General features: G+C 34.0%; 3 protein-coding genes across 4 annotated transcripts; 1 reads left to right on the top strand and 2 right to left on the bottom strand.

The window, feature by feature from the left end:
• Nucleotides 1–233: 233 nt before the first annotated feature.
• On the bottom strand, nt 234–7,430 carry LOC106129758 (geranylgeranyl transferase type-1 subunit beta). Of its 2 annotated transcripts, none has more exons than XM_013328425.2 (5): nt 6,971–7,430; nt 6,275–6,402; nt 4,860–5,033; nt 2,972–3,135; nt 234–2,654 (listed from the first exon to the last, which is right to left on the bottom strand). In XM_013328425.2, the coding sequence occupies exons 2-5, from the start codon at nt 6,300–6,302 to the stop codon at nt 2,172–2,174; spliced, it is 849 nt and encodes a 282-aa protein (XP_013183879.2). In that variant the 5' UTR covers nt 6,303–6,402; nt 6,971–7,430; the 3' UTR covers nt 234–2,171. The 2 variants fall into 2 exon arrangements, with proteins under 2 accessions (XP_013183879.2, XP_013183878.2); XM_013328424.2 differs by having other exon boundaries at nt 235–2,654; nt 6,818–7,430.
• Nucleotides 7,431–8,442: 1,012 nt separating this feature from the next.
• On the top strand, nt 8,443–14,872 carry LOC106129728 (small ribosomal subunit protein eS6). The gene is made up of 6 exons (XM_013328385.2): nt 8,443–8,573; nt 8,898–9,102; nt 10,748–10,893; nt 11,454–11,624; nt 13,620–13,766; nt 14,752–14,872. The coding sequence occupies exons 1-6, from the start codon at nt 8,568–8,570 to the stop codon at nt 14,836–14,838; spliced, it is 762 nt and encodes a 253-aa protein (XP_013183839.1). The 5' UTR covers nt 8,443–8,567; the 3' UTR covers nt 14,839–14,872.
• A 1,321-nt stretch (nt 14,873–16,193) lies between these two features.
• LOC106129587 (uncharacterized) lies at nt 16,194–23,778 on the bottom strand. Its single transcript, XM_060948634.1, has 11 exons — nt 22,978–23,778; nt 22,593–22,830; nt 22,229–22,526; nt 21,163–22,125; nt 19,742–21,078; nt 19,461–19,658; nt 19,091–19,171; nt 18,673–18,817; nt 16,830–17,173; nt 16,549–16,746; nt 16,194–16,259 (listed from the first exon to the last, which is right to left on the bottom strand). The coding sequence occupies exons 1-11, from the start codon at nt 23,766–23,768 to the stop codon at nt 16,194–16,196; spliced, it is 4,659 nt and encodes a 1,552-aa protein (XP_060804617.1). The 5' UTR covers nt 23,769–23,778.
• Nucleotides 23,779–24,519: the final 741 nt, after the last annotated feature.

Here is a 24,519-nt window from a genome sequence, read left to right as displayed (position 1 = left end):
TTTCCGCGCAGTTATAGTACCGTAGAATAAAACTCAAGAATTGTTATGTACCTAATATGAAAGGTAATGGTGACTGGTGGTGGTCATTACCGTACCCATTTTAAAACGTAGTATATACTCTGAAGTCGTACCTAGGAGTTGGAAAGTAAACATAAACTCAAATAGATAATGAGTCTGATGCAGTAAGTGATATAAAATTGAAAAACGTTTTGCTCAATTCTCAGTATATTATTACAATAAAAGAGAAAACAATAAATATACAAATAAACGTGTACAAACAATACAATAAAGAAATAAAAAATACACATACAGGTGGATATGTGTCTAATTTTATACCAATTGGAGATTATTTTTAAAAGGTTTATCGTTTGCAATGGCAACTGACTCGACAATTTGAAAACATTTCGGAAATTTGATAACTCATACATGACTCTGAAAGCACCGCAAAATTGTATTATAGGAGAATGACCCTGAGTGGTATCTTTAATAAATTTTCTTCATATATGTTTATTTAGTGTCTCAAGTTTGCAACTCCAATAAATACTTGGCATAATAATAATAAATACTATAATACTAAATAAAGTAAAAATTCAATGACCCATAATAATGTTTAAACATTTTGGAATTTGATTTTGATGGCTTGTGCAGTTAGACTCATTTTACAGTGACGCGTACGAGATCTTTCCTTATCTGTTAAGAGAAGGGAAGCTTAGCAATAAGTGTTATTAATCCCGTATATTATTGTGCTCATAATTTTTTTGTCTAAAAATAAATATTGTCCCATAATTACGTTTAATGGGTGAATATTTATTTTTAGGCTGTAATATCGACCCATTCATACAACTCTCAGGTGAATTGATTGTTCGATTTTTTCAATTGTTTGTTTACTCAGCCATAAAAAAAATTACACAGTCACATTACATATTTTTAGAAAAATTTAATATTGCTTTTTTTACATATCGTATATCAATAAATATATACAATCGTATATTTTCGCGATGCAAAAATTATAGACAGTGGTTCTAAAATACATCAATAAAAATGCCTTAACATTAATAATTGTGCGAAAAATTTGATAAATGCCTAACTACAAATGCTTCATCGCCATTGTAAAATATATGGCACAATGCGAGATATCCTATATTGTACTATTTTATTAAGTTTCGACGGGAAATATGGCATATCGACTTACATATGTACAGCCCATGTTTTTCTGTCGTTGACTGTACATGTAATCACAGAATGTAAAAAGTATATATTCAGATTGTAGTTCACGAACATAAACTTGCGTTGCGCAAAATCATATATTTAAGTATATTATATGAAACAGCAATAATGTCAACAGACTTTCGCATTTACAATATTAATGTGGATTTATTCTTATTATTCGATGTGCGATACTTCCAATCGAATACTTCACAATAAATCGTTGTTCTCCGGTACTGAGTACCTTGTTATATAAAATTAGCACCTATCATTCATAAACGCAGTTAAGTACTAACAATCTTTGAATAATACCTTTTCGAATAAAACCAATGATCTCAGAAAAAAACGTCCAACAAGCGTACACAATATTTTGAGGGTGGTAAGTAGTCTAATTTTTCAAACATAAAAGTAAAATATATTGATACATATATAAAAAATATTATCGGCCTTCAATGCATACAATTTAGAACCTGTATAAAATTTAAAGAGTAAATTCGTGCATTAAGGGGTAATCAAGTTTAGATATAATCTTTTTTCTTTAGTGCGATCCTTTTCATTCAATACAATCAATGTCACTGGTGTACTTTAAAAAATCTACAAAATAACAAATAAGTAGCAATACCTATTGTTATTCCGCAGAAATTATTGATAATTTTATTTATGGAAAGTCGATACTAATTTTTATATCTGACATTAGGTTTATAAAAAGTTCTACACCCTCATAATTTTAAAGTTCTTAATTTATACAAATTAAATTATAGCGCAACAATTGCTTAGAAATAATTTTGAAAAAAAAAAAACGAGAAGAACTCATAATACTATTCATCATTTTAAAGGCAGCACAACAATCACTGTATTGTTAAAAAAAATCACCCGGCTAACAATGGCCAGCGATAACAACTTACAATTAAAAAAAAAATAAGCAGCGTCCGTTATAAGGCAAGGTTCACACATGTGTCTCTAAGCTATGACTCATTCGCCCATTGTTCCTGCAAATTTTTCAAATGTTCGTACGCCCTTTTCGTGATATTTAAAGTGGGGACTACTTCTAAAAGACCGTTTTCTCCTATTAAACTAAGACCTGCAAGGCCCAAATAAGTGTGCATAGGATCTGTACAAGTGTCTGGCCACTTAGAAAACCCTCCGACGACTTGATCCTGCGTTTCGTAGACATACCTCCTGTTATTAGCGTAGTTGGTCATTTGTAAAGCGTCTAGAATCTTCAGTGACGCTCCGACCCAGAAGCTGTAACATGTATCGACAGGTTTGTTGGGACGGCCTTGGAAGCCGTCGATTTGTCGGAAGAGCAGCCATCGCTTCAACCCCTCAGTTTGTTCGTGGGTCAACTTGTCGAGTTGGTCGGTGAGCGCCAGCGTGGCGAGCGCGCAGAATGTCGTGCCGCCGTGAGATTCCAATTCTGGACATTGGGCTATGCCGTAGTCATAACTCTGAAAAAGAAAAATATAAGTACTATTTTTTTTCTAGCGTAATCTCTCCATAGAGGTGGGCGGGATGCGTCTTTTGAACATAACAATGGAGCGGTAAGCGGTAAGTCAGGTTTTTACACGAAGCGACTCCCGAATGACCTCTAAAACCCTCCCATATACATTGAATCATGGTTAACCCTGCATAGGATAATGTTGAATCTCAATTCTGTCACTGCCCGCTGCTAAACTGAACGTGGCCTATCAAACTTTCAAGACAGCTTACCCTGTCTCCCCACAAGGGATACAAGTGATTATATCAATAAATGAATGATAGTTACCATAGATTTAAGGATATAATCCGTAGCTTTCTCAATGTTGAACCCTGACCAGTCGTTCAGTATGTAGCTGATGCAAGCGGCGCAGTACACGAACCGCATGTCCGACTCGCAGCCGGAGAGCGTTGCCGAGAAATTGCCTTCCTTCGTCTGCAGTGCCTTCACACCTGAAACATGTTATATTTTATTACAATGATGAAACCATTACGATTTATAGTTTAACATACATACATACATAGTATGTACATAATATGTATGTATGACGTGACTATATTATAGTATATATGTGGGAATGAAAGTAAAACAGTGCGGAATTATATCGTAAATCTTCTTTTTTTATTGGACTTCTTAGAAACACATCTTATAACGTCTTACATCGTACCACAGACTCACTATTCTATCTCTTAATGTTACCAACGTAAAAATAAGTAAGAGGTCAGCTAACAAAAAGGATTTAAATAAAAACAAAAAACAAAACTTCTCCCACATATATATATATGTATATTATCGTCTTTTCGAGGCTGGTGGCTCTGTCTACCCCGCAAGGGATATAGACGTGACTATATGTATGCATGTAACAATGAATCAAGGTACACGACGATCTAGAATCAAAGTGAAAAAAATAATAATCCCAAAGACGCAGACTCCAAACGGAATGAGATAAAACTGAGCCCAAAGGAAACAATTGAATCCTATCAATACGTATTAATCCGCGGTGTATAATTTTTTTACTAAGCGATACTTAAGAAAAATAAGTGTTTAAAACCACAGGAGGCAGTGTATGTACAAGTTCAAATTCATTGAGGGTTATATGGTAATGATGTTTTCCCGTAACCGTAAGTGCATCAGCTAAGCATTATATAACATGTAAATTCATTAGGGATTGGATTAGCTAATAAACTTGGGATTCTTCTTTTAAGCGATGGCTCAATTCCATCTTTAAGCCATACTGCTGATTTTTTAGGCTGTTTGGCTGTCTACCCAGTAAGGGTTAAAGACGTCATTATATGTTTGTATGTACATATAATTATCTATACTTGCCGAGACTTAAAATAATCTAAAGAAGATATATATATGAATAAAGCCTTATGACAACTTGGTACTGAAAAGGGCTTAGGGTTATTCTTGGAAAGGCCTTATTATCAAATTGTTAAAACTAACAAAATCAATAAGCCCCTTACCTTATTTTTATCAGTACAGTGAATACTCTATATGAGTGTACTGTAGGTATATATACTTAAGAATCATATGTTATTACTTCATACTATCTTTATAATGTGACTTGATGCTTATTTATTATATCTACGTGATATTATCTACGTACGCTATTTAATTTGTCTTATGTATCCTCAACAATATAATTAACCTTATCATTACTCTTAATTACAGTAGCTTAATAATAATAATAAATTTCATTTTATATTGCCGCTTCTTCGACACACACATGAAACTGTCCTATCTAGCGTAGTGTTAAAATGCTTGCCTTTGAGTCCTAAAGTTTTAATCTGAGTTCGATCCCCAATGAGGTCAAGATAGCAATGACTGTATTCAAATTGAGCTGGGTCATGGATGTTAATCTTTTTAATGCAGATTTTAAGATGAAATGTATGTGTGTGTTCCCATACCGCAAGCCTCGAATTCACTACTACTTTACTTTAGCACAACTTGAGATATAGGCTCATACATATATTAGATACGTTTTCATCCCTCCCGGGTTAGAAAGAGCCGTTTGTCCAGAAGACTCAAAATCTACTCTTTCACTCTAAAGTAATTAGAGATTCAGAGATAGTGACATAGTGCCCACCCAAAGCTTTAAACCTGTGTTATTTGTTCACAAAATATTATTAACCTACTATAGTTAATTACTTCCCATAAACCATGAAAATTTTACCTTGTACCAAAGCTTTCCTGTTTACTCTAGATAAATCATCGCCCAAAGTTAACAGCATACAAAGTCCCGTATACGTCATGGCAAGATGGCCGCATTTGTAATGGCTGTTCTCGGGGCCCAGCTCAACGTTGATTGTGGAGGAGCCTTGGAAACCACACATGGACATATCGCCATCTGAAAACAAAGAATTGGCTTTAAATTTTATACATTTTTAGTTCTTTCTCCTTCCACAAACCCCTTTCGAAAAGGTGGGCCTTTACCTCTCTCTCTGTTGTTTTCTTTTTCTTAATGAATATTGCTAAGGAATGTGTCTCTATTATCCATACTAAATTTGTTTTACTCTGGTGGATGGCTCTGACGTGATTATATGTATGTAACCATTCGAATATTACAAAGAGGAAACATTTGAATTTTTATTTATAAGGAATAAACTCAAACACAGATTTTGACAAAATTTAGCACAGAGATATAATATGTTGTATAAAATAGACTTTCAATAGCAACACTGGCTACTGCTTTATTGGTAAATTCCCACGGGAGCTATATTAGTACATAGACTACCAACATTCCAAAAGAGCCCACTGATTGGTTAAATAACTCAATTTCAAAGAAAGAAAATGATGAAGTTGTTCACTAACACTACATTCATTGACTGACTTCAAATTATCTGCCAACTGTAAAAATAAAAATTCATGCGAGTGATATCCCATATTTATATTATACTCTCACAATACAATCACATATTTTTCCTATAAGGGTAGGCTGGCCAGAGTCTACATATTTTTACCTACTGCATACTTTTATTCACATTCATGTTCGTCATGTTCATAAACAGGCATAACTAGGCAGCACATTATCAATAGCAAGGTTAATAGTGTTTTACTTTAGTAAATAAATTACTTTATCAGCAAACATTGAACAACCACTTCATTTAAACATCAAGATTAATCCATACTAATAATATCAAAGAGGGAAATTTCTTTAATATTTGTTTTTTCCTTTTTTAGTAGGGAAAAAACTGATAACAAGGTAACCAATTTTGATGAAGTTTAGCATTGACACAGACTAGATCTTCAGGGATAACAAAGGTTTATATCAAAGAAGTGCAAAACCTTATTCAATACTTTTTTTATAAATAGGAGTGAGGTCAATTAACCAGACATCTTTGTGTCAAAGCCATTATTAGTGTCATGTAGTTCCTGACTCTTCCCTGTGGATGTCGTACAAGCCAACAAAGGGGAAAAGACTTATTCATATAGTGCAATTTTACAAATATCTTATATGGGTTATGTTCTCCTGAAAAGGTTGAGATAAGACGAGAGTAACTTCATCTAAACAGTTGACTTCATTCCAGAATTATGCATCTGAGATGTATAAATGCAAAGGGGATAAAAAATTACTGCTGTTACACTCACTTTCTTTATTTGGATGGACTTGAAGCATGTAGATCCATTCTACTATTCGATTTCTTAGTTCTACTGAAAGCGACGATATGGTACCTAGCACATCCAAACCACACACAGAAAAATAGGCTATTGTTACTCTGAAAAGAAATATTAGAAGATTAAATACGAAAACCTTAAAGTTGTTGGCTAAATTCTATTTTTAATTACTATCCTCAAGTAAAGGATTGACTCCAGTGCTTGCCAATTTACTTTATTAATAATTTTATTAAACATCTGTATATTAATTGAGCAAACATAATCTTGGTTTATAATTACTTATATCCATTTAACCATAACAAGGTACTCAGAAATGGTTAACAGGCGGGTGAGTGTAATGAAAGTAAAGAACATTTTGAAAATGTTAGGGTCATTTTGTCATTGAGAATATTTTGTATGATATATTTCATTTAACAATTATATGTATTATATTTTATTTACGTCATGTGAAGGCAAACTATACTTATAACATTAACAGTTGCAAATTAAATAAATCATAAACCAAATAATATGTACCTGGTTGTATCGTGAGACGATAATGACGAAGGTAAAATATTTAAAAATCGCATGAAATACTTAACATGCTGCCGGTGCGCCAAGTCTTTATTTTCCTCGTTATTCATTATAACTTTTAAAAATATTAATTTAACTCAAAAATGATATTCGTACCTAAAAGCACTTTTATCTTGGTAAAGTATATTTACAATACCAGCGAAATTTTAAACGTCCTAGATTTACAGGTAAAGACAATACCACAAAAATTTTGAAACTTTTTAACTTCTATGAAATGTAATTTAACAAATGGGTGAGTGTAATTTTACTTGATTCATTCTAATTTTCAATTGAAGTAAATTCAGTAGAGATGTGTAACTCATGAGTGATTCATTAAAAGATTTATATCCGTGAGCTTCGAAGAGTTATTAAATCATTTTAATAAATCTTTTTTTATAATCTTCAAATCCATATTTCTGTTTATGATCTGCTGATGATGAACAAATGGGTTTGCTAGAAGTTGCAAATAGCAGGTACTCAAACAAATAACACATGTACTTGTAGCTTCACTGTAATTTGTACTGATACATACGTATTCATAACACTTTTACTCTGTATGATCTAAAGATTTACGTTCTTTTCAAAGATTTACTTCGCACATCTCTAGAATCCGGAAATCAATCAAAGTCAAAACGAACCTGACTGATTTGCTATCAACTGTCAATGTCATAATTAGCTTTATTGTTTTTTCTTTACATATGATGTAGAAAGAACAGCAAAAATTGCAAAGATTGAATAAAATAAAGCTTTGCGGTGCGGTTTTGTAGGCAAAGAAAACCACAGCATTCAGAATTAAAACAAATCTCTGTCTCTGCACAACCATATATCATAGCATTGTGGTGCTATTTTGTGGGCAAAGAAAACCACAGAGTAGCATTTAGCGAAAGACGCACCACCACTTCATGATTTTATCATGATGTGTAATCTGTAAAATACCTAGGGAATTTTTTAGGACCTTATTTATATTTATAAAAACCCAGTGATAACAAGTAAGTAAATAGTACTTCTTTTATTTTTGTACTCAAAAATATAAAATCTAATAAATTATATCAAACTTAAAGTACATAAAAATGAAGAAAAATGGATAAACATTTTTTTTTAATTGTACATCTCTGCATAGTATCCATCCACAGTATCAACCAGCCACCGTAGCATGGCACTCGCTACGCCTTTTTTATCGCGCAAAAAACTGTCACTATTCCGTTTCACGTCATAATAAAAATCAAATTAGGGATGGTTTTCTTGCGATAAAAACGCCGTCACATGCCATGCTACGGGGGCTTGTATAATTTTCCTAGAAATTATTAAAACTAGTTAAATATGTTGCATAAAAGACTCGCGATATGAATTAACAAAAATTTGTAAATTGTATTATCGCGCGATAAACTATCGCTTTTTATTATGATGTGAAACGGGATGCTAGTATACTATTCCCATAAATTATTAAAGCTAGTGAAATACATGAAAGATTCGCCACACGTTAAAGTCTCGACTATACTGTGTGTACCTAGTTAAGACGTGTAAGTCTTATCTTTAGCACGTCTGGCACGCCCGAGTCGTTTGTATAGGGTTTATAGTTCTATGCATGTCTTTGGTTAGTGGCTGTATGAACTCTATTCCCTTTTGCCTTTCCTCACGGATAGACATTTGAAGAAAGAGAAATACCTGGTTCTTTCTTTTTCATGGCTGACGTTCAGAGGGATTAATCGCAGTCATGAAGGTTCTTAAATATTTTTGTAATATTCTATAAATATTTTAACTAAAATATCCTCATTAAATTCAAACTAATATAATCAACTAATTTGTAGTAATGGTGGAAATTTTATTACATAAACGATTGTAGAGAAATATAGTGATGAAGTCCCCGTGTTGTTTAGTGAAACTTCGAAATCTTACAATTTTGATCTTTGGACAGTGTAAAAATAATTTAATGATAATATTTTCATGACTTCAGTGCGGAAATATATTACGATTGCCCAACAAGCTTGAAAATATTTATTTGCGATAATGTGATTATTTTGTAACCTCAAACTTGTTTTTGTAGCTAAACGTATCCTACCCGGCAACGGGATGTCAGAAGTTATTCGAGGTGGTGGACGAGCATAAGCTCCGCATATTCTATGAGAAGCGCATGGGCGCTGAAGTAGAGGCTGACCAGCTAGGCGATGAATGGAAGGGCTACGTCCTCCGCGTCGCCGGAGGAAATGACAAGCAGGGCTTTCCCATGAAGCAGGGAGTTTTGACTAACAGTAAGTGATTTTTAAAGATCCAAACAAACACTAACGTATTTGAAATTTTTTGTAAACATTTTATTACTCGAAACATTATCTTAACTATTAATCATAATCATACAGCTGAATGTGACCTTTCTGTCTTTGGAATATTGTTTGTTCTCTAAGAAATGAAGACTTGATGTATGATAAACGTTATATTGCTATTCAGGGTAATTGTAAAGTTTGTACTCTTAACCCGCCAGTAGTCGCGCATGGGTCGAAAAGACCCAGAGCTACAGAATTTGATCCGTAATTTCTATAATATTATTAGTTTAAGTTTGCCGCGCTAGGTACCTTCAAGTGACTTCATAGTGAACTCGTACCCCACACCTCGGCCATTTCGCCTACGGCGTTTGAATCGGACGGACGTGTCAAGTGAGTATGGGTCATTTAGACCCTTACGCGACGGTTCATGTAAGTGATTTTTATTACAATTAAAAATATAAATCATTATTATTATTGTATACAGAATGTCTCGTATGCGATTAGATGCCGCAACTATTGAAAAATTATTGTATAAAGATGAAATCGAAGGGGAAGAATGTTCGGAAATCGAAGATTACTTAGAAATGGACGAACATGATTCTAATTCTTGTCAAACTTCGGAAGAGGTATCTACTGAGTTTGTATCTTCAAATCCAGTACCTACATCAGGTAATTTATTTCAAAGAAGAACTGATCTAAATGATGTACCATTGAGCTACATTTGTCAAGGACACTACCTCTCTAAAAATGGAGTTGTTAATGGAATATTGAAGAACCTCCCAGATCAGTACGGACGCGAAGCCTCAACATTATCAGAGAGCGTCCTGGTCCGATCAATGAGGCTAAACATGCCCAAACACCTTTCTCAAAGATTTAGCTTTGAGTTTGGTGATGCCACAAATTCAAAAAAGGTCTTCTATCACTACTTTACCTATGCATATCACAGAAAGATCTCTACCATCAGGGGTAAGTAATGTTCGTGGTCGATGTTCGCTCTGTCCCCCTAAAAAGGATAAGAAGACCAAGACTCAGTGCCATTACTGTCAGGCATTTATTTGCCGAGATCATACAATGTTTGTGTGTGAAAATTGCAAACAAAAAGATTAATTAGAGTCTAAAAAACATACCAAAAAATTTGTTTAATTCTAAGATTGATAACTTTATAGGACTTTTTTGTGATAGATTTTGAGGCTGATTCTTATAAAACTAAGATTGTCTTATTGTTTATTAGTTTTTTTTTTATACGAAGATACTCAGATACTATAATGAAAACATAATTATAGTTGTTAATTATTAATAAAAATAAATAATTATCTAAGTTTTTTGAAGTGAAATGTTAAAAGTAACTTTTTTCTAGCACATTTTTATTATTATAGATAAAGTTGATTGTTCCAGTAAAAGAAATTAAAATGTCAAATTACATTACTTGTTTTATTGTTAAATTTGTAACAAATACATTACTTCATTAAAAATATATGTCTTGTGATTTAAATCATCTAAATAATATATGGGTCTTATCGACCCGGACGCGACTGTTAGTGTCCCAAAATGAAGCGCGAGTACTGGCGGGTTAATGAAATTCCACATTGTATTTTATTAGGCATCCACTTTGTCAGTGTGTTTTGTTATTTTCTAGGCCGTGTGCGTTTATTGATGTCAAAGGGCCATTCCTGCTACAGACCACGTCGTGATGGTGAGAGGAAACGCAAGTCTGTCCGTGGCTGCATTGTTGATGCTAACCTCTCTGTGTTGGCTTTAGTCATTGTACGCAAGGGAGCCCAGGTACAGTTATTTCATTACTGTTTACACAAATGTTATCAAACTTCATGAATAACCCAACAGAGACCAAACAAAGGGATTTTGCAAAATAATCAACGAAGAGAGAAAAGATCCTCTTTCTACAAAAAACAAAGTTTAAGTAATACTAAGTTAAGTTTCTTTGTTGTTCCTAAATCCACTTAAGTAAAAGTTTTAACAGCCTGCTGCAGGTCATTGCAACAGACTGAATTTGTAAATCTTACCTCTTACAATCCTTAAAGAAGCACTATAGGTACCTACATAACATTAATATCCTCAGATATTTGCCCCTGTTCTTACTGTTTCCCAGATCTCCAAATCTTGGTAATTATATGCGGCAGGGCATATTATTTGGTAGATAGATAATTGTCATTAATGTTTTAATAGCATTTTGATTCATCTGTATACCATACATTTATTCCTTGTGAATCATCTGGCTGCAACAAGAAGTTTGTTTGTAAACAACCATATGTTTTTGCGTACATATAAAATATCATATTACATGGGACACAGCAATAAGAGGTAGCAATGCATTTCTTTTTCAGGAAATCCCTGGACTTACAGATGGCAATGTACCCCGTCGTCTAGGCCCCAAGCGTGCCTCCAAGATCCGCAAGCTGTTCAACCTGAGCAAAGAGGACGATGTCCGTCGCTATGTCGTCAAACGTGTGCTTCCCCCTAAGGAAGGCAAGGAAAATGCAAAACCCAGACATAAGGTATCTTTTTATTGTAATACTACCTTTTGCATGCTACGTTAAGTAATTAAATACAGTAAAATCTCTTTATTCGCGGGGTATAGGTTCCATAAATATGCCGCGAATACAGAAACCGTGAATAGAGAATGGTAATTTATACAGGTTTATGGGGATACGTTCCTAGATACTCTCCAAGGCGTAAACGATCCAGCATTTCTATTTTCACTTTAAGCAGTAACACAGATTTTTTTCGTGTAGAAAACACGCTTTTTAAATTTTTTTAGTTAACATTATTAATTACGAAGAACGAAGAGAGCAGTAGAGATGTGTTACTCGATCACAATTTTAAGTAACGAATGTGAAAGATAAAACAATAAAATAGGCAAAGCGGCTTTTACCAAAGAACGGAACAGCAACATTTAAGAATATACTTTATTGTTTCTGAAATAAGGTTGCTTTCTTCTGTTTGTTTACATTTTCAAAAACGCCAACCGCGGTGTTTGCGGCAAATGCGACAAAGGCGGCTTAGGTCAAAGTGCTCGGCGGTACCATTAGACGGCACTTGCAAAAGATATTGCCTTAAACACCTATTGGAATTTTGTATGAAATTTTAGATCCGCGAATAAAGAAATTTTTAGCCGCGAATAAAGAAATTGGGTTGCATTTTTTTAAACCGCGAATAGTGAAAACGCGAATGACGGAAGCGCGAATAGGGAGCTTTTACTGTATATAAGGGACAAATTATACAGATTTGGTAAGCCTCAAAATAAGTTTGATACTTGTGTAACAAGATACTAATTCAACAATACTATATTTTATAATAAATACTTATATTAATAAACATCAAAGACCCAAGAAGGATAATCAGAGAACGTTTGTTTCTCATTATGCCTGATTAATGATGATAAAATGAAACAATTCATTAAAAACTGGCTACTCTTGCTTTGACTTGTTTTTGATGCAAAGAACCACCAAAAATGTTACAGAGTGGGTATTTTAACACTTAATGTTTGTTTTTTAATTATTGTGACAATAAATAATAGGTGTATATGATCTAAAATTATTATATATATTATTTTTTAACTAATATTTAAATACCCTGATATTAATATTGTTCTCTAGTAAGTTCATTGACTCGAGAGCAGCAGCATCAGGGAATATCATAACGGCGCCGAGCAGAAGATTCTGGTATCATTGCCAGTCTACTTTTACAGTGTGCTGGACAATTTCATAATATATTATGTACAGTAAAAGCTCCCTATTCGCGCTTCCGTCATTCGCGTTTTCACTATTCGCGGTTTAAAAAAATGCAACCCAATTTCTTTATTCGCGGCTAAAAATTTCTTTATTCGCGGATCTAAAATTTCATACAAAATTCCAATAGGTGTTTAAGGCAATATCTTTTGCAAGTGCCGTCTAATGGTACCGCCGAGCACTTTGACCTAAGCCGCCTTTGTCGCATTTGCCGCAAACACCGCGGTTGGCGTTTTTGAAAATGTAAACAAACAGAAGAAAGCAACCTTATTTCAGAAACAATAAAGTATATTCTTAAATGTTGCTGTTCCGTTCTTTGGTAAAAGCCGCTTTGCCTATTTTATTGTTTTATCTTTCACATTCGTTACTTAAAATTGTGATCGAGTAACACATCTCTACTGCTCTCTTCGTTCTTCGTAATTAATAATGTTAACTAAAAAAATTTAAAAAGCGTGTTTTCTACACGAAAAAAATCTGTGTTACTGCTTAAAGTGAAAATAGAAATGCTGGATCGTTTACGCCTTGGAGAGTATCTAGGAACGTATCCCCATAAACCTGTATAAATTACCATTCTCTATTCACGGTTTCTGTATTCGCGGCATATTTATGGAACCTATACCCCGCGAATAAAGAGATTTTACTGTATTTATTTTTTTGTTTCCTGTGTAAAGTTAGTATGCACATACTTTTAACTTGCACAAGAAACCGGTTTTCAATTTATGCCTTAAAAAAGGATTTAATAAAACTTTGTCATGTTTCCAGGCACCAAAAATCCAGAGATTAGTGACGCCCGAAGTGCTGCAGCGCAGGCGCCACCGCTTGGCGCTCAAGAAGAAGCGCCTCGCTAAGCGCAAGGCGTCCGAGGCCGAGTACGCTAAACTGCTGGCCCAGAGAAAGAAGGAATCTAAGGTCTGTTTTATTTATTTTTGCCGTGACTTTATAGTGAAAGTAGCATAATTATTGACTAAATATAAAGCTTGATCAGTCCTCGTAGTATAACACGCGGGACGCCATTTTAATGGCGCGACAAACTATTGCTGTCCCGATTCACGTCTTGTTAAAAGCGAAACAGCGAGAGTTTACCCAAAAACAAGACTGATTTATTAAGCTGCCTTCCCAGCTCAATATTTTTACTGCTATATTTCTAGTCAAGCTTTACATCATTTGAAACCATGGATACAATAGAAGAACACTGCAAAGGACAGTGATATAATGTTTCATTGACAGGATATCTATGCTTTTTATAAGCCTCTTTTGGCTCAATAGAAACACTTTCTTGAGCAAGTGCAAACATGTTCATGTGATATTGAATTCGTAAACCTTGGTTATAGTGGGAAAGTAAGTGGAAACACTTATGTAAGTAGATTTCTAACATTTAGGATTTTTAATTACATAATATTTAAAAATATTCCTTATTGACAGGGAATACCATATTGCCATTTAATAGTGGTCAATCGTATTCTGCTGTAAGAGAATGGTGCTATTTCTTACCCCTTAGAATATTTTCCATATATGCTAAGGTATTTATATAGCAACAATGATTTTACAGCTTAAAAGGATTTCATAATCTTAGCTATAAGCACATGTTTGTGTACATAATATTTCAAGAGTATACATTTTCGCAACTATGTGACGCTAGGAGACTGATTTCATAAGAGGAAGATCGTGGAACTATTTTCATATATTTATTCTTATCGGGTAGAAAAAGCTATTTATCATTCAATATGGTCTTTACATGGGTAAAGTATCTATAATATAAAAAGAAACAAGTTCACAAGGCTTTCTTGATTGATCAGGTGATTTACAATTACTGCAGTAAGGGCATTAATTTTTTCAATGCTTGCTTAAACATTAAGAAATGAGTGCAGTATGTTGATAAAACTATTTGTTACAGGTCCGTCGCCAAGAAGAGATCAAACGCAGGCGTTCGGCGTCTATTCGTGAGTCGAAGAGCTCCAGCACGGGTGCGCCGCAAAAGTGATCAACTTAAAAATATTAAAAAAATGTAAAACTTACTTTGTTTTTTACTTTTATTTCAATAGGACCATTCTTTCCTTGTTTAAGTTGGACTATCGAACAAATGAGATAGGTATATCATTCTTACTATTGCGAATTTCGATGAACACGCTTATTTAAAGTGTAATTTCCAGAAGCTAATGACTTATTTTGTTATCTATCAATATAGAGAAAAGATAGTTATAAGCTTACAAGTTTTGTAAGCTAATGAGAGCAACCACAATTTATTTTATATTATTGCTTAAGTTTTTTGGTGCTTTCGGAAGACCCACCGTTGTGGTAATATATACCACCAATGCAGAGGTCATTTTGCTATAAATATTGTATAATCCACCAAGCTGTTCATGCTATAGCAGATAGCAGGGAAATCTACTTGCATTTATATACACGTGAAACCATGGAAGAAACATACATAAACCTCCTATCGCAGTTGGTAAAACTGTTACTGTGCTGACCACGTGTAAATCGTTTTATTGAACATTCTAAACTGAAGGGGTGGGAAAAGGTTACAAAAAAAAAGAAAGTGTAAGAAAAACTTCACTATTTTTTACTATAAATCTCCCAAGGGAATTTGTCAGATTACGAAGTAAATTTTTAAAACCGCCGAGCTTGTATGAAGAGAGTTATGAATGTGGACGAAGCGAAAGAAGTATGCAGAGATCGTGGCAAGTGGAAAGAGGTAGTCTCTGCCTACCCCTCCGGGAAAGAGGCGTGATTTTATGTATGTATGTATGTACGAAGTAAATTATATAGAAACAGTCTTATATATAATCAATTTATTATGTAAATAAAATTATAAAATAAATAAAGACAAAACAAACTATAATTTATAACAACACCAAATGATACCAAACATGACTCACAAGACATACATTATTTAAAAATGCATTTTTTGGGTGGTTTTAGAAGGCCGAGACCGACATAACGCGCCATTACACGTAAGTAAGACGGATTTAGTTTTTTACGCTTCTCCGTCAACGATTTTAATAATCTCTCTGATGATTCGTCGAATGGTTTCTGATAGTCCGAAGCCTGAAATAGAAAAAGAATATTGAATGATCTCTATTAGAAGGAAGGTTCCGACTGTAAGACTTGTCTCTACTAGAGACTAGAGAGATAAAAAATGGATCATGATTTAAATATTTTCTGTTTATATAATTTTTGAAGGACGCATCTTTGACCCAATCGAGATTACCATGACACAATGAGTAATAACATAATGGCATTACATATTATTTAGTTTTATTATATGTATTGGTACTTAAATTTTAGTACCTAAGCTTACAAAAATAAGAATAAACTTACAGTTGTTTTAGCAATCTAATAAAGTTCTTCTAAGAGATTGTTAGTTTGGTCTTTTGTTGACATGTAATGTATCCCGTCAAACTGTTAAAAAAAAAATAAAAAAATAAAAGAAGTTAATTTGAAATCTCCTTACGTAACAATTCATTCGACCAAATAGTTCGGGCGTCTAAAAATCTAAAAATTTATAAAGTGAATAAACTTTAGAAAGTAGCTCACCTCTTTTAAAGTTATAAAATAAGTTCAGGCGCGTTCGTATCTATCTATATAAACTACCCTGGCTGCTGTAGGAGATACTTTCGTGCGTGTCTAACAAAAAAGAGGTAGGTTGGTGCTGTAAAAATTACTGCACGCTTTCTATTTCATAACTGACCTGTGGTTTTTTAAGGTTTTCAGTTTCTATGACTTCAATTTCCATGTCCAGCTCAGAAGCGCGAGTGATCCTGTTCACAGCGATACCTTGCAATAGAACTGGCCGATATCGCACCAAGTTTGGAGTTTCTTTCTTGTTAGTCAGCAACAAAACCAACATAGCCTGTCTTTGGCTAATATCTGTTATCCAATTTCTCATCTGAAACATAAGTTTTTTTACATAACATTGTGTTCTATGATAGGTAATTACTAAACTTCTATATCAGCATAAGTAATACTAACTTCAGCTATAGAAGATAAAATTTTCTTCTCAGCATAACTGTCAAATACGCTGGACAATAATTTTCCTGATCCAAGAGCTTGGAAGAAATGATCCAGGTTTGTTATCTTGCATAATGCAGTAGAACTTCTCTCTATAGTAATGTTTGATGTTGATTTACATTTTTTGTATAGTCTCACGAAGCATTTCTTGGTTTTAGTGTGACTAAGGTTTAAACTGATCTTTGGTTTCTTATCTTGAATTCGACTTGATTTTTTTTCAAAGTCAATGGAGTTTATCTTCTGTTCAATGCAGAGACGCTTAGAACTATAATCATTAGCCCTTAAACATCCATTGAGAAGGGAATCTATTTCAAAGATTTTCGTATCAATAATATAAATAAATAATAGTGGTCAATCGTATTCTGCTGTAAGAGAATGGTGCTATTTCTTACCCCTTAGAATATTTTCCATATATGCTAAGGTATTTATATAGCAACAATGATTTTACAGCTTAAAAGGATTTCATAATCTTAGCTATAAGCACATGTTTGTGTACATAATATTTCAAGAGTATACATTTTCGCAACTATGTGACGCTAGGAGACTGATTTCATAAGAGGAAGATTGTGGAACTATTTTCATATATTTATTCTTATCGGGTAGAAAAAGCTATTTATCATTCAATATGGTCTTTACATGGGTAAAGTATCTATAATATAAAAAGAAACAAGTTCACAAGGCTTTCTTGATTGATCAGGTGATTTACAATTACTGCAGTAAGGGCATTAATTTTTTCAATGCTTGCTTAAACATTAAGAAATGAGTGCAGTATGTTGATAAAACTATTTGTTACAGGTCCGTCGCCAAGAAGAGATCAAACGCAGGCGTTCGGCGTCTATTCGTGAGTCGAAGAGCTCCAGCACGGGTGCGCCGCAAAAGTGATCAACTTAAAAATATTAAAAAAATGTAAAACTTACTTTGTTTTTTACTTTTATTTCAATAGGACCATTCTTTCCTTGTTTAAGTTGGACTATCGAACAAATGAGATAGGTATATCATTCTTACTATTGCGAATTTCGATGAACACGCTTATTTAAAGTGTAATTTCCAGAAGCTAATGACTTATTTTGTTATCTATCAATATAGAGAAAAGATAGTTATAAGCTTACAAGTTTTGTAAGCTAATGAGAGCAACCACAATTTATTTTATATTATTGCTTAAGTTTTTTGGTGCTTTCGGAAGACCCACCGTTGTGGTAATATATACCACCAATGCAGAGGTCATTTTGCTATAAATATTGTATAATCCACCAAGCTGTTCATGCTATAGCAGATAGCAGGGAAATCTACTTGCATTTATATACACGTGAAACCATGGAAGAAACATACATAAACCTCCTATCGCAGTTGGTAAAACTGTTACTGTGCTGACCACGTGTAAATCGTTTTATTGAACATTCTAAACTGAAGGGGTGGGAAAAGGTTACAAAAAAAAAGAAAGTGTAAGAAAAACTTCACTATTTTTTACTATAAATCTCCCAAGGGAATTTGTCAGATTACGAAGTAAATTTTTAAAACCGCCGAGCTTGTATGAAGAGAGTTATGAATGTGGACGAAGCGAAAGAAGTATGCAGAGATCGTGGCAAGTGGAAAGAGGTAGTCTCTGCCTACCCCTCCGGGAAAGAGGCGTGATTTTATGTATGTATGTATGTACGAAGTAAATTATATAGAAACAGTCTTATATATAATCAATTTATTATGTAAATAAAATTATAAAATAAATAAAGACAAAACAAACTATAATTTATAACAACACCAAATGATACCAAACATGACTCACAAGACATACATTATTTAAAAATGCATTTTTTGGGTGGTTTTAGAAGGCCGAGACCGACATAACGCGCCATTACACGTAAGTAAGACGGATTTAGTTTTTTACGCTTCTCCGTCAACGATTTTAATAATCTCTCTGATGATTCGTCGAATGGTTTCTGATAGTCCGAAGCCTGAAATAGAAAAAGAATATTGAATGATCTCTATTAGAAGGAAGGTTCCGACTGTAAGACTTGTCTCTACTAGAGACTAGAGAGATAAAAAATGGATCATGATTTAAATATTTTCTGTTTATATAATTTTTGAAGGACGCATCTTTGACCCAATCGAGATTACCATGACACAATGAGTAATAACATAATGGCATTACATATTATTTAGTTTTATTATATGTATTGGTACTTAAATTTTAGTACCTAAGCTTACAAAAATAAGAATAAACTTACAGTTGTTTTAGCAATCCAATAAAGTTCTTCTAAGAGATTGTTAGTTTGGTCTTTTGTTGACATGTAATGTATCCCGTCAAACTGTTAAAAAAAAAATAAAAAAATAAAAGAAGTTAATTTGAAATCTCCTTACGTAACAATTCATTCGACCAAATAGTTCGGGCGTCTAAAAATCTAAAAATTTATAAAGTGAATAAACTTTAGAAAGTAGCTCACCTCTTTTAAAGTTATAAAATAAGTTCAGGCGCGTTCGTATCTATCTATATAAACTACCCTGGCTGCTGTAGGAGATACTTTCGTGCGTGTCTAACAAAAAAGAGGTAGGTTGGTGCTGTAAAAATTACTGCACGCTTTCTATTTCATAACTGACCTGTGGTTTTTTAAGGTTTTCAGTTTCTATGACTTCAATTTCCATGTCCAGCTCAGAAGCGCGAGTGATCCTGTTCACAGCGATACCTTGCAATAGAACTGGCCGATATCGCACCAAGTTTGGAGTTTCTTTCTTGTTAGTCAGCAACAAAACCAACATAGCCTGTCTTTGGCTAATATCTGTTATCCAATTTCTCATCTGAAACATAAGTTTTTTTACATAACATTGTGTTCTATGATAGGTAATTACTAAACTTCTATATCAGCATAAGTAATACTAACTTCAGCTATAGAAGATAAAATTTTCTTCTCAGCATAACTGTCAAATACGCTGGACAATAATTTTCCTGATCCAAGAGCTTGGAAGAAATGATCCAGGTTTGTTATCTTGCATAATGCAGTAGAACTTCTCTCTATAGTAATGTTTGATGTTGATTTACATTTTTTGTATAGTCTCACGAAGCATTTCTTGGTTTTAGTGTGACTAAGGTTTAAACTGATCTTTGGTTTCTTATCTTGAATTCGACTTGATTTTTTTTCAAAGTCAATGGAGTTTATCTTCTGTTCAATGCAGAGACGCTTAGAACTATAATCATTAGCCCTTAAACATCCATTGAGAAGGGAATCTATTTCAAAGATTTTCGTATCAATTATTGGCGCGTTCGGCAGAACAGTTATTTTAATGTTGTTCAGCTGAACAGGGAAATATTTTGGAAAATCAAAATGAACCACTATGTTTTTACAGCAGATCTGTTGTAATAGTTTGATAACATTATGGATGCCAAATGTTGGAGCCACACATTGCTTCGGTTCACTGTATGGTTGTAGAGCCATACACTTTGACCTCGCATTCCGTATAATATTCGTATAAGATGGCCTGTATAAATTTCTTGCTGTTATATCTATGGTGTCTGGATTAAATATGTGATGTTGACTTAGCAACGGAACGATTTTGAAACCTTTGAGCATGTCCCTAGCCACATTCGTACAACAAGAAAGTATACTTTTCCTTTCAGGAAGTTTAATTTTTAATTTATGCCTATTTTGTTGAAATCTCCCTGCCAAATATGCCCTTAGTTTCGTGGACATGAAAGAAAATGGCATGATGGCATACTTAATAGATTCGATAGATTGGGGTGGAGCGAGTTCAGATATTGTGGAAAGTTGAATTTCAGGTTTCCTAAAAGCGAATGGCGGGAACGCTGGGGGCGAGTTTGTATTCAAATCTATGTTCCTCATAAGCTTTGGTATTATACTACAAAGTTCAGCTGGCATTATTGCATTCAAAATCGTAGTTTTGCATTTAATGATCTTCGAATGACTATCTGTTAATCCAAGTGGCGTGTAAAGTGGTGGTCTTTGTGGTTCTAACGAAATAGATTTCTTTTCGTTTGGTACTGAAACATCAAACTGTAACAGAACATTTGTCAAACAATGTTTAACCGTGATTTGTTTCATATTCAAACTTTTAATTTCAACAGGTGCTAAAACTTCATCAAATCCAGGTATCTTTTGATAATCATTTTTTATGTTCATATCATCAATCTTGTTAGTTTTGTTTAAATCGGTGTTGCATTTCACACTCGACAAAGTCGTTTGTATTGACACTTCCTTTGAGACTATGAAAGAAAAGGTTATAAATAAATATCGGTATCTAATAATAAAAAAAAAAAGAATTATAAAGATTACCAAGTTTGACTTACCCTTACAGCACTTTTTACATACAACTTTCTTTTCCTGGGTATAATAAATACCACTTTTGACCTTCTTTATGACACTATCTATAAAGTCGCTAGCCCATTTACCTTTAGCCCATGGGTGTATATGTGGCAAAGCCACCTGACTCCGCTCTTTTTGTGGACTCCCTAACGCACGTCGATTCGATTGCGTAGCAAATTGCTGACGAGGTGATCTGGCATCAGTAGCGGCGTCAACTTTTTTTACTGGATTCTCAATATTAATATGTTGAAGTATTTTCTGATTGTTCACATCACCTTGACCACCAGTTTGGTTGTTATTACCTCTGAATTCTTCAGTCGAGTTTTTGTAAAGCAGTTTTAACATTTTGTCTTTGAACTGCTTCATAGGTTTCGATTTTATTTGTTGCTGTATTATAGCCTTAGCTTCTGGCACAGCAATAACACGTTTTGGATCAGTTTTCTTTGTGTTATAAATATAAAACTTCTTCTCTTTTGGAACAAGTGCTTTATTTTCATACGAATTGTTATTGTTAGTGACTCTCGATATAGAATGCTTGCCTTTTCCTTGTTGAATATTTTCAGACACATTGTTGTTATTTTTCGACTTATTCTTAACTTCAGCGGGTTTTTGCCACTCTACCATAAACGGCCATATATGTTGGTCCAAACCGCGAAACTGGACCGGTTCAAATGAAGGAACTTCAATTGAGGAACAACCTAGTTCATCCTTTTCAAGAACTACGATAGGAAATCTTAAGTATGCGAGTCTTCTTTTAATTTCAGTAAGTGTTAATTTTGGTGGCATTGTACTCGGCATAGTGGTTACTAAACGAGGTTTGCGAATAGGACTTGAAGGAATATTGCGCTTTGGTACTACAGCATCTGGTGCTTTGCTAAGAACTACCTTTGTGATGCCTTTCATTTGTTGATATGATTCGTCTGAATAGACAGATCTATTATTCTCCTCTGAAATATGTATTAAGAAAATTATTAACATGGTCATGGTCATTTCGAATTAATGTTTTTTTTTCAAACATTGATGGAAGCAATGAAAAGGTGAATGTCTTACCTGCTTTAGTTCGATTTACAAAATCATTAAGTCCTGCTTTACTTGATCCTGAATTAACAGAACATAGAGTGGTATTGTATGGTGACTGCAGCTGCAGCTCTTTATCAATTTGATCTTTGTGACCACGAAGATCATCCTTAAATTCTAAACAAGTTAAACCAATTTTATGGGCATTTGAACTTTCATTTGCATCTTTGTTGAAATCTGGACGTTGGCCGCCATTGGGCATATTTAAAATGGGTTTCTTATCAATAAAAGGTGCGGATTGATTACCTGGCATTAACTGATTACCTCTTTCCTTAGGTTGCAAATAAATTTTTGTATTTTTATCCGGTTTAACTAATTTATTATTTCTCTTAGTTACAAAAGATTGATTGCCCGATTTTAGTTTATTTTGTCCTTTAAGATTTTTTGAATCTATCATCATAGTAGTTTGAGTTAATTTCTTTTCAAATTCTTGACACAAGTGATTAAAGTCATCTTGTTTATCTATCACCGTAATACGATCAATGCTCGAAGCTTGAGAAAAGTTTGTACGAGACCTGCTCACATCATAGCTTGAAATGTAAGCAAATTCTTCAGTGCGGCAAGTCTCAATGACTCTGAAATATATAATAAAATTTGTGAGTGTGATATCTAGCACCCAATGAATTTAGTATAGTTGCTTAGGTTCTTATACCTGTTGGGAGGATATTTGTTGTACTGTGTTATTACTATTTGATTCCAATTACCAATTAAAATTTACTTACCGCGCATCTTTACGACAATTACGTTTTTTGTTCATTCTTTTCTTCTTCCTTGATTGCACACTATAATTTGACAAAGGTGGTGAGGGGGTGAACTGAAAGCGGTTTATATTCCTTAGTACAGCCCATACGTCGTGTGGGTCCAGCTTGGACTCGGTTTCAGATACTTTGTCAGTAGCATATTTATTTGACACCCTCTTACCATCCCCATTGTAATATTTGATCATGTCAGTAGAACTACAGTCTAAATCAATATTCATCTGGGAACAGTATCGAGCATCTCTGTCGTAATATTCGAAGTCTTTAGCTTTGATACGAGGCTTTCTAGTTTGTATTGGTAGCCGCTTTCTATTTTTTATTTTACGTTCACGATCTCGTTGATCTTTATTGAATTCAGTCATATCATTTACGTCACTTACTGTACAGACTATACCTTCAGCATTAGATTCATTTGGTAGAGTCAGCACGGACTTTTTGACTTTCTTGTTATTATGTTTTAAAAATCTAAGTTCATCAGAGTTTGCTCTGTAAACGTCAGTTGCCAAAGGTACCGATTTATCATGATCAAGTGGTTTTTTATGTATTATTTTCTTTTCTGTTACTCTGGATAACTTAACCTTATCTGCTGTGAGATAGGGCGAAGGCAATCCCTTTTTTCTTCCGATTCTACATCTGCTGTCGCCATTTATACTACTTTGAGTAGTAGTGATTGTAAGCGTCATAACATGGGATGGTCCACTGCTACTTTGCGACATAGTACCCGACGATGCCTTCGGTTCAATTTTCTTACGCATAACATGTGATGAATTTATAGCCATGGTGAATTTGAATTTGGGCTGTAAAGAATGTATAGAAATGGAAGTAAAAAATATACCGGCCGCAACTTCACAGATGTATAGTTATACAACTTTCCGATTTACCTATCCCAGTATTATAAATTCGAAAATAAGCTTGTCTCTTCATGCCTTATCTACTGAACCAATCTTCTTGAATACATACATATAGTCACGTCTATATCCCTTGCGGGGTAGACAGAGCCAACAGTCTTGTTAAGATTGATAGGCCACGTCCAGCTTAATGATGGAATTAATATTCAATTCAAGTAGTGACAGTTTTCCAGCCCATCGCCTACAAGAAGAATCCAAAGTTTCAGCGTTAGCCTTTCCTTAGTCGCGTACATCCACAGGAAAATATGAGTGGTTATTCTAAAGTGCCGGTAACTACTCTTATTGAAAGTTTGCTTATTTATAAAGAGTCTAGAGGAGGACATGGGGTACCAGCGTGGTAAAAACTAAAGTTTCCGTGGGATTTGCGAAAAACCAGTATTCTTTTGCAGGTCGCCATAAATTCGGGCGAAGCTGCGGCTAAAAACGAATACATCATAAAAGTATCGGTCTAGATAAGAAACTCTCATCAAGGTGCAAAATAAGAGTTAAACTTGGCATGTAATGTGTAAACAAAATTATTACCTGTTATAGATACAATAATTTCGAATTTGCCGGCCTAAATAATAAACGTCCTACATGGAAGTAAACTTATATTAAA

Source organism: Amyelois transitella, chromosome 16 (genome assembly GCF_032362555.1).
Source record: "Amyelois transitella isolate CPQ chromosome 16, ilAmyTran1.1, whole genome shotgun sequence".
Lineage (NCBI taxonomy): Eukaryota > Metazoa > Arthropoda > Insecta > Lepidoptera > Pyralidae > Amyelois > Amyelois transitella.
Note: the sequence above shows the minus strand (reverse complement) of the source record. Positions and strands in the feature narration are given on the sequence as shown.